The following is an 11446-nucleotide window of genomic DNA, read 5'->3' as shown; positions in this document are numbered from 1 at the left end:
TTGCCTTATTTTAAAAAAAAAAAAAAAAAAAAAAAAAATATATATATATATATATAGTTAGAAGAATATAGTGTGTATGTATATATATATATATATATATATATATATATATATATATATGCGTTAATGGCTATAAATGTGTTTTAATTTCACATTATTATTATTATTTTTTTTTGACTCAGAAATCCTAAGATTAAGATTTTTATTCTGTTGAATAAATATATATTTTTTATCTTTAAATGGGTCATATGATGTTGCTAAAAAGAACATTATTTTGTGTATTTGGTGTAATGAAATGTTTATGCGGTTTAAAGTTCAAAAAACACATTATTTTCCACATACTGTAACATTATTGTTTCTCCTCTATGCCCTGCCTTTCTGAAACGCGTAGATTTTTACAACGCTCATCAGTCTGAAAGCGAGGTGTGCTCTGATTGGCCAGCTATCCAGTGCGTCGTGATTGGCCGAATACCTCAAGCGTGTGATGGAAATGTTACGCCCCTTACCATAATGTAATGCCCTGTCCGGCTGGAGCGACGATTCAAAAACATTAAAACCCATTATAAACTAGGCATTTGTTGCATCCAGTGGGGACATAATTACGGATTATAATGACTTATACTGTCTTTTTACGCTTTTAGCGCGAAGTTGATGTATTTCCTCAGCGACCAGCATGGATCAGCTCTAGGCATGATGAAGCGATATCGTCCACTTTTGGAAGGCCAAACAAAGTAGTAAACAAAGTAGTTTCGCTTTAACAACAAAACACAGTGACTTCACGACATGGTGGCGGCAACAATACTACAGCGAGAATAAAAGTTACGCCTTCTTTCTTTGCGTGAACATTTGGGCGGCGTTATGCAAATCTTACCACATCGTGATGTAGACATGTGGGGGCGTGTTAGAACGAGCCGTTTTAGGTAGGCGTGGTTGACTCTTAACTTTTATAAAGAATATCTCTTTGGATTTGTGACTTTAGTCTTTGCAACTTTACAGATCTTCTTTATGCACCAAGAGCTTGTAACACTCCAAAGAGAAAGGAAAAATTGAAATCGCATCATATGACCCCTTTAATGTAGGGCTGTGAATCTTTGGGTAGACAGCGAATTGATTTGATTCACGATTCATAGGTTTTCGATTTAATTCAAGAACGATTTTTGCAAATTCAGAACGATTCGATTCACAGATAAATTCGATTCGGTTCGATTAACGATTTGATTCTTCATTCTTTAAGTGCATTCACAGGATTATTTAAATGTTTCCCCTAAATTCTTTAAATGCTTAGTCAGGGAGCAAATTACACAGCAGCCTTTATGGTTACAGAACCATAGGTTGCAGAAAAAAAAACACTTTTGTTCGTTGTTAGATGCTAGTTTAATTATGCTATGGCATGACATGGCATATGTAGAAATGTATGTAAGCCAAGATTTTTTTAAAAAGAGCTTTAAAAAAGTATTATGTATAGGCTAACATTTTGTCACACCAGGGGCGTATCCATCATTTCAGAAGTGACAGAAATGTCAAATACAATAATTTTATGTATGTACATTATTATTATTTTTTATTTATTTTTTTTTACAAGGAATTCTTTTCTTAACTCTTACTTTGAATTTGCTATAAGAAATCAAATACACTTCTGGACAATAATCAATCATTTGTAATAATTTTTTCCTAATGGCAATTTTATGATTGTTTTATATACTACAAACAATTTTCTGCACAGAATAAGGTAGAAAATATACTTTATAGTCTTTGTACTGTAATAAATGATATGTCAGTTAATTAGCACTGCATCATTCATAAATTGTATTTATTTATTGTGCTTATTGTCTTAACGTTTCATCAGTTCATTTAGCTTTTTATTCAGATTAGCTGCAGATATAGCCTGGCACGTCTTAATTCTATGAGCGTGAGATCACTTCTCTTTCAGTGCGAAAACTTCATCTCATTTTCATACAATAAAATGCTATAGTATTTAACTTTTCCTCTCCATCGGCGAATGATGATCCTGAAAGAAAACGCGCCCGATGTCTGTTTGCTATAGCAACGAACGCTACTTTCATGCATCTGATTATCAGATAAAACCACACATCAGCTGCTCAAAAAATGTGTCAGTAGTGAGACGAACTGAGCGCGAGCGCAATCCTGTGACAGTCACAGGCGGTAAATAGTTCAGCACGTGAAGGAGAGATGCGAGGCACGAACACTGTTCAAGGTCTCCATTAATTTGTGCTTGTAGTAATTTAATGTGTATATATTTTGAAAGCATTGAATTGCTATAGAAATCGCGATTCATTCGATTCTTAGCGTTTTAAATCGATTACTGTCCGAAATCGGCGATTCAAAAATCCATGTTTCAAGATTGATGCATTGCATCGTCAGGGTTTGTAATCGATGCATCGAGAAAATGAGTGAATCGTTACACCCCTACTTTAATGTCTTTGTCTCTTTATTTAACCTTTCTCTAATAGTGGGTAGAAAAAATATATGCTGCCAACATAATACTACATAATACAAATTTTCCTAAGAATATTTTAATTATTTGTATTTTATTTACAGTGACAATATATATATATATATATATATATATATATATATAAAAAAAAAAAATTATTATTCATTTATAATACGTCTTATTGTTTGCATTGATATTTCTCTCACGCGATGTAAATGCTTCTTTGCTCATAATTATACAGTTGTCTGTATCTCTAAAAAAAAAGTTGGTCCTTCAAAAAGGGGTCACATTTGGGGGTCCTTGGCGTTAAAAGGTTTGAAACTCTCTGGTTTAACCAACCAATATAGAAATTGCAAGGTTGCATCCTTCTAATTTTAAACAAAAAACATTGGGAAATAGGGAAACATTGGTTGCATATTTGACAATTATCCATTCATGCAAAAATGCTTTTATTTGTAGGGAGTAGGTGTGTTTGGTACCTGGAGATGAAATGACTGGATATGCACCCTAAATCTGATGTGTTTCAGTTCAGTGTGGCTTTCTGCTCATGCAGCTTCGACAAATTTGGTGTATTGCTGACATGCGTCTGGTTTAAGGTGCAAGTGTTAATATAATTGAGGTTTTGAAGGGTTTAACACCATGAGAATGTTCTGAATTAGATTTTTTTAAATGAGTTAATACAATGCATGTAGTCATTCCCTATCCAACCAATAAGAGATCTTGATGGGAAACTGGGCTTTTCTGGACATTTGCATTCAACTTCAAAAGTGCTTTGTCAGATAAAGCCTAAAATTTGGCATACTTGTACACCTGGTATAGTTTATAGAGATACACAAAGCATCACACAGAAAGAATCTCAAGTACACAAATGCGCCCAGGTGCCTTACAAGATCCTGCAAGGTTTGAACAGTGTGATCATTGTTCAACCAGATCATGGGAATCCACAGTTGTGTTTGCCAAAGGTTTGTGGTTCAGAAGTGCTGTAATGGGATCTAACCTGAATCGAATACGCTACGGGATGAAAGGGTTGGAGACATTCTGCAATTATTATTTTTCACTAACTGAGGAGTATTTGTTTTGTTTCTATTTTATTATAATTTTTATTTTATTTTATATTCTTGTTTTTGTTTTACTTGTTTAATCTTTATTTTTTGTTATTTAGTTTAATTTTATTCTATTTGCTTCATTTTTATTTTGTGTTGTTTATTTTACTTGTTTAATTAATTTTATTTTTTGTTTTGTTATTTAGTTTGTTTTAAATTTTATTGTTTCATATTTATGTTATTGTTTTGTTTGTTTTATTGTACTTTTTCATTTTTATTTGTTTATTAATTTTGTTTTTATTTTATGTTTTATTTTTATTTAATAGTTTTGTTTGACTTTTTTTAATAAATCAAGCCAAAATATTTTGCTTTATTTGGGAAAACTAACCTGTGGAGTTGTTTTTTGCCTCAAAGAAAAAAAGACTTAATATCTTGCAATTAAAGATTTATTTATCATAATTGATACTTTATATCAAATATTGTGAATAATTCATATTTAAGCTTTCTCACAATTTGTTTTTACTATGAGGCAGAAGTGGGCTTCACTATTAACCTGAATTTTTTTATATAATAGACCATTGAGTTGAATGTTTGTTACTATCGCTAACCAAACCAATTTAAGTCATTTACAAGCTGTGGTTTCTGTCGTAGTCTCAGTCGCCATCTGCTCTTATTAAACCGCTTGCGCTTTCGAGGATTAAATGAGGGGGGAAAAAGACTCAAACTACACTTCCAGCCCCCATCAAAGCTCATCTGAAGCTAACGCTCACATGTCTCTCCTTTTCTCCCGCTTGCTCCCTGCGTTGTTTCCGTGGTGATGCAGGATGATGAAGACAATCACTCGGTTGCACAAGGCCATGATGGTGCTGGAGTACTTCACGAGCCACTCGTGGGTGTGGAACACAGACAACGTCACCATGCTCATGAACCAGATGGGATCTGAGGACAAGAAGGTGTGTGTGTTTTTATTAATACACTCACAGTCTGCCATTGGCACAGTTAAATGAGTCTCATGTCGCTTAAAACGTGTCAGTATGCTATTTGAAAATCGGAGGTTTTGTGTGTTGTCAATGAAACGTTCATTCATAGCTCTGACTTTTATTAATGCTTTAACTCAATGAATGTCTTAAACATCTTTTTCTTGTTCAGGTATTTAATATTGATGTCAGACAGTTACACTGGGCAGAATACATGGAGAATTACTGCATGGGCACGAAGAAGTATGTTCTCAATGAAGAGTTGTCAGGACTCCCAGCGGCACGCAAACACTTGAACAAGTATGTATTGAAGTTCTCTAGGTCAGTGTTTTCCAACCTTTTTTTAGTCGCGGCACCCTTTGGAAATTTTAACAAACTTGTGGCACCCTACAAAAATAATTTTGTCACAATATTTGAATTTCTAACTTCGATATGATAATTTGAAAAGTTTAGATATTCGGTACAACAGGGAAGAACTGCAGAATATAATGTCATACAGATATTTTTAATATTGTTAAAAAAAATGTGTCCATCAATGGTGGCAATCAGTAGGCTAATTTCTAATGAAGAGACCAATTTATATGACAGATTTTAATGTAGGCTTTTATACATATGTAGACATTATTTAATTACCATTATAACTAGCTATCTCACAAATTCTTGCTCACTCAGTGTTTTTTTTTATTTTACAGTGGGGTAATTTTGGTGCAGTAGCACGAGATAGCTTGATTTCAAACTTTGAATTGAATAAAAAATGACAAGTAAGCAGTCAGTAATAAAATAAGAACAAATAAAGAAATTAATAATGATAGCACAAATAAAAAATAACAACAGGCCTTCAAATTAAATAAATAGCTTTTTAGTTTTTCAGGTAGGTCAAACAGTAGGGTTAAGATATTGAACTTTTTTTTTTTTTTTTGCCAATTATCCAAATAATGTTTAGTCCTAGAAAGCTATTATTATCAGAACATGTGAGCATAACATAGCGGTTAGCAGATCAATGAATGAGAGGGCAGCGTTACCAGTTGCCCATATACCACACCATGTGACTTTTGGTCGCTGCAAATAAATTGTAAAATTTATCATGCTGCATAAAAATACGGAATGGAAATTCCAAGATGTGCATACAAGTTCCACAATGTTCATACATGCCTGCTTGAGGTGGATACATTTATTCACTTGTTTTAAAGTTTAAAGAAAACACATTTTATAAACAAATTCCTAGATGTGCAAAATCATGTGACTTTTCCTCACTTTTGGGCGGTTTAACATTAGGTTTTTTAATGTGTGCGTGACTAACAATGTGTTGGGTGTAACACGTTCTTAAAACTGCATTTATTTGAGTAAAAGTACAGTAAAAATAGTAATATTATGAAATATTATTACAGCTTAAAATATTTGAAAATATTTGTAATTTATTCCTGTGATGGTAAAGCTGAGTTTCAGCAGCCATTTCTCCAGGCTTCAGTTTCACATGATCCTTCAGAAGATATTCTAATATGCCGATTTGCTGCTAAATTATTACTATTATTGGTTGTTATTATTGTCAATGTTAAAAACATTGTTTTTGCTGCTTCATATTTTTGTGGAAACAGTAATACCTTTTTTTCAGGCTTCTTTGATCATTCGAAAGTTCAAAAGAACAGCATTATTTGGAATAGAAATCTTTTGTAATGTCTTACAAAATGTCTTTACTGTAACTTTTGATAAATTTAGGCTACGTTTACACTAGTGCGTTTTCGTTTTAAAACGCATAACTTTTGCTACGGTTACGTTAACGTAAACGTCGTTTACACTACCCCGGCGTTTTCAACCCTCGAAAATGGAGAATTTCGAAAACGCTGCAGACTCCGATTTAGTTTGAAGTTGTTGCATTTCAGTGTAAATGGACCAAAACAGAGACTTTTGAAAACGATGGCATGGCTGCCCACATTCGCTCTGCTTATCCTTGACGACCGTGTAAACAATGACATCATGCACATTGTTGTACCTGCATGAATGGTCATGTGACCTGCGTTTTCGGTTGTGTAGTGCAGATGCAGTACGTTTCTGAAACGCAGTGAAAGCGCAAGTGTAGACGAGGATCGTTTTCATTTAAAAACGAAAACGCACTAGTGTAAACAGGTCTTTAATGGGTCTTTGCTGAATAAAAGTATTAATTGCTTTCTTTCTTTCTTTCCTTTTAATCTTACCTTAAACTTTTAAATGGTAGTGTGTCATGGTTTCCACAAAAACATTAAGCAGCAAAAATGATTTCGGAATGGTCATGTGACACTGAAGACTTTTACTTTTTGTCAATTTTTCTCTGTTTTCTTTTCCTGTAGGCTGCGGAACATTCGCTACACTTTCAACACCATTTTGGTAGTCTTAATCTGGCGCATTTTCATCGCCCGTTCGCAGATGGCCAGAAACATCTGGTACTTCGTCGTCAGCTTGTGCTTCAAGTTCCTCTCCTATTTCAGAGCCTCCAGCACCATGAGATACTGATTCCACCCCAACTGTTCTTTTCCCCACCCCTCTTTCCCACCGGCTATGCATACACTTCTGCTTTGCGACACTCCAGAATCTGAGGGTCAAGCATACGGGGCGTAGTATCCGCAATCCTCCCCTCCTGCGCAAGTGCGCCCTCAACATCACAGGGTGCAAAGTGCACTCATCTGCTATGTAGAAAGCATGAATTTTCAGGGCTTGAGGTCCAAGAAGCTCTCTCAGCACAATGAGAGCGACTGCGATCGTGCCGAGCGTGTTTGAGCATTTACTGTACCTGTTCCACCTCCTGAATGCAAACAGGTTGTGGGCGACTCTTGATTATTATGGGTTACATACCTGCTCATACTTGTTGGCGGCATTGGCCCCTTTCCAACTGTAATCAATGAAACGCAAGAAGAAGAAAAAGAGAGAAGGCTTTGTCTCAGCTCTGTGCCTAAATTCAAAAATTACATTCATCATGTGCCCCATGTCTTTGTTAGATTCATGTCTTTTGCCTTACTTTTTTCCGATACTCTCACCATCTTTGAGTTGAAAGTGATTGACGTGTCGCCAAAAAATAAGCCTCTGGAGTGTGATTCCTGGCCTTATGTTTGTCTTCACAATGTCGTGTTCAGTCAATACCAAAATGTCATCTTGAAATACATTTTTATGTACTACTTAACGTTACGTTGGGTTTTTGTGAAAGCATGCCAACTGCTTTTAGTCAATAATTTCTCTGATATTAATAAACTTTTACGTTTTCCTCAGAAATGCTAGCAAACGCAAGCATCAGTTTGTTCACCTGCTTAAACCTTTTAAGAATTATGAGGCTTATTAATAAACACGAGCAGACGGGTTTGCGTCGACATTTCGTAAAGCCATTGACGTTATACGAACAATTTACAGATTCGTTCCGCTCGTGATTAAAGCACGATAATTGTTTCTTGCCATAACTTATTAGTGTTCAGGTAATGGGCTTTTGTACATAAAACATGTTATCTTTCGTGTAAAGCTGTCTGAGAAAACCAAATATGTAGGCTAATTTAATGTCTTTATGTTCTTTAGCGCTTTGAGTCCAATATATCAGGAGGGTGATGGATCAATTTAACTGGACTGTGTTTTTCTTTCCTTTTTTTCACCCAAATTGTTCTGTGAACTGTCTGAATGTTGAAGTAATGTGAAAGAGCTAATGGATATGTGTTTTCTAAATCATTGTTTAGATAAAGCACTGAAACTTAACCTTGTCTGCTACTAAGTATTTTCCATGTTTGAAATAAATAGGAACGGAAGTGATTGTTTATGACACAAAATGACAAGTGAAATGAAGAGATGTAAATGCACCATATAAGCTACTTTTATGGTCACACATGCTTCGATCACAATGTCAAGTTATGTTTGTCATACAAGCCGATGTCTTTGCACAGCTAAATATCATACCAGGAAACGCTAGTTGATGGATATTGTTACTAACTGTGTGGAATATAGATTAACTATTCTGTCTTTTCTATTAATGATGAACTGATAAAAACAAAACAAAAAAAATCCCTGCCTTCATTTTAGCACTTCTATGAGGATCCATATTTTTATGTGTGAGTTTGAGTGGAATAGTGATTTTTGAAAATGAGTTCTGTGTATTCAGGGTCTCATTGAGTATTTTGCGTTACCCCAAAATAGGGTAAAATAAAACAAATATAGTATTTTTTTTTTTTATAATCAGTTATCTTGGGTAAAACAGGCTTTATTGGGTTTCTTGTGTGTGTTAGGTCACCTCATGTTTCATTTCCCACAGCAATTTAAAAAGATAATAAATTTTTCTTCCTTAAGATCAAGCTTAAGTCAGGCCTTGATGGGACAAATGTAGATTTTTTTTCCCTTTCTTTATTTTGTCTGCCTTATATGTACTTTTTGTTAAATATCCTGTAACAATCAAGAAATAAGTGAACTATTCCCTACAATGTTAAGCTGTCTGGTTTCTGGGAGAATTGTAATTGCCACATTAAAATGTCAGTGGAGGGTTAAAAATCAATGGGTGCCTTTCGTTTGTAAACCAAAAGAAATTAAGAATAAACTGTGAACTTATTTTTCAGTTTTTTTATAAAGATAAATTTTTCTTCCTTAAGATCAAGCTTAAGTCAGGCCTTGATGGGACAAATGTAGATTTTTTTCCCTTTCTTTATTTTGTCTGCCTTATATGTACTTTTTGTTAAATATCCTGTAACAATCAAGAAATAAGTGAACTATTCCCTACAATGTTAAGCTGTCTGGTTTCTGGGAGAATTGTAATTGCCACATTAAAATGTCAGTGGAGGGTTAAAAATCAATGGGTGCCTTTCGTTTGTAAACCAAAAGAAATTAAGAATAAACTGTGAACTTATTTTTCAGTTTAATGAGTCATAATTGGCTATGACCGTTTTATAGAACTTAAGCGCATATCTTAAAACTTGCTGCACTAGGTAGTAAAATATTGTTATAAGCAATACAGAATCTCTCAGGTTTTTGTAAAACATTTACCCTCACATTTGTGTGAAAATAAGCCAGTAAATTGCTTGCCTCATCCAGATCTACCACAATTCAATACTGCCATCTGCTGTTCACATTTCAACAAGCAATTTAATGTTTAAACTTAAATGTTTGCTTTTAAACATTTGCTTTTCAAAAGTTGAAAAGTCAGACAAAAATGTCAAGAAATCATTTATTTGGAAGGAATATAATGCCCAGCTAGGTCCACATATTCAGAACGTTGTCATTGTCTTATCAAAATACTATTCTTTTTAAAACATCTTTGTCATTCCATTTGATGTTGTGGCACACAAATTACACACAAAAAAGAAGGTATAAATTAAAGCTCCTCTCATTGAATTAAGAGGAAAAGAAGGCACTTTGATGCTACAAATAGAGACAAAAATTACAACACTGATCAATATTCAGCGATCAGTCCGCATTTTCTTCACCAGAAGTGTTCCTCTCATCCACACACACTGATTTATTCCTGTAACATAAAACAGATAAATTTGAGTATTTGTTCTCTGAAAAAAAAAAATTAGTTAAATATACATGCACTACTATATATAAATATATATAGAGAGAGAGAAAATTATATATTTTATATATATAAAATTTCATAGTGCCCATCTGATTCATGCTGCAGACTAAAATACCTAGAGCTTTGTCTTACCAGCAAACTGCAATCTGACTGGGTGGCTAGATTACGGTTCTAAAAAGCACAGTCGTCTATGCAAACGTCATTGTTTTCATGCCAAACTTCTTTAGCTGTGTGTAACACATCAGCTAGACATATGCAAGGAATATGTGTGAAGAAACTGTCTCACTTGAGAGGCTGGCAGTGCAGGCCTGTAGCACAGGGGCAGTGCTCCCGCGGCCCCTCCTCGTCCCACAGTAACAGATCCATCAGCTGATTGGGGTGACTGTGGCAACCCTGGCCTTCCTGTGGCTTGGGGCGGCACACGGGGAAGAGCAGGGCTGGAGAGGGAAAAAAACAAAACAAAGAAATATTCAAAAGAGGAGGGTGGGAGAGACAGAGACTACAGAAAGAGGTACAGCAGAAAGGAAGGAGATTAGGATGAGATGGACTCCAGACCACAGGAAATGTGGTGAGATATCAAAACCACAGTTTTTATCTTGCGAATGATTAATGCATATCTGGGAACGGTAAGAAAACTGAGGAACGTTGTGAACCGAGTGAGCAAGGAGTGCGATTCTAAATTCAAGGAAACAATTATTTTGTACTTTGAAGGGAAATCTTCTGACTGGGAGGCCCAGTGAAACTGGATATTTTTCCGATGTTTTACTGCATAACCAACTGCTTATATTGATATCTAATATGGTTGTTTATACATGCACTTCTATGTCCTAAGGGCTGATTTTTTAATTAAAACTAAAAAAAAATTTATTTTGGTTAAATGAAGGTTAAAACGTTCACGTAAGCCTTTACTTATTTTAGCTACTTTTAAAATGCATTTTATTTACAGGATTAGTTTTATCATGGTCTCAGACGTTAAATCTTAAAACACGGAAATCCATCATAAAATTATGAATGATTAAAAATGTAAAACTATGATAATCTAAACAGATTAGAGAACCTTTGTGAAAGGCGCAGCAGTGTTGAGGACTGCAGTCGCTCTGGTACTGGCAGATGGTTCCAGACTGTCCTTTAGTTCTGTTCGGAGCGCAAACACCCCACACACACAGCTGATCTCCACAACACTCCACGTCCTTTGTGCACTCCTGTGAATTCAAGAAGCAGAAAAGGAATTTAGCATTATAATCTTTTCTTTTTTTGTTGTTGTTAAATTAGCTAAAATATAATACATTTAGTTTTCACTATTGAATTAAAGAATTCAATACAAAAAACGATATATGCAATTTAAATATAATTCAATAATTATATATGTAAAATAAAATATAACTTTTGAAAAACACACACACATACATTTAAATAGTATATAAAATAGTAATAATTATATATATATATATATATAAAT

General features: G+C 34.4%; 1 protein-coding gene and 1 pseudogene across 1 annotated transcript in view; one reads left to right on the top strand and one right to left on the bottom strand.

The window, feature by feature from the left end:
• LOC107589157 (fatty acyl-CoA reductase 1-like) overlaps positions 1-8237 on the top strand; it is a 22368-nt pseudogene extending 14131 nt beyond the window's left edge.
• A 1385-nt stretch (positions 8238-9622) lies between these two features.
• Positions 9623-11446, bottom strand: part of LOC107589212 (dickkopf-related protein 3-like) — a 10363-nt gene continuing 8539 nt past the window's right edge. Inside the window, exons 5-7 of the mRNA XM_016277575.1 lie at positions 11045-11189; positions 10274-10424; positions 9623-9933 (exon numbers count right to left, since the gene is read on the bottom strand). Of these exons, the coding sequence (XP_016133061.1) occupies positions 9876-9933; positions 10274-10424; positions 11045-11189 (354 nt within the window). The 3' untranslated portion in view covers positions 9623-9875. The remainder of the gene's footprint in view (positions 9934-10273; positions 10425-11044; positions 11190-11446) is intronic.

Source organism: Sinocyclocheilus grahami, unplaced genomic scaffold (genome assembly GCF_001515645.1).
Source record: "Sinocyclocheilus grahami isolate Dianchi unplaced genomic scaffold, SAMN03320097.WGS_v1.1 scaffold113.1, whole genome shotgun sequence".
NCBI classification, from domain to species: domain Eukaryota; kingdom Metazoa; phylum Chordata; class Actinopteri; order Cypriniformes; family Cyprinidae; genus Sinocyclocheilus; species Sinocyclocheilus grahami.
Note: the sequence above shows the minus strand (reverse complement) of the source record. Positions and strands in the feature narration are given on the sequence as shown.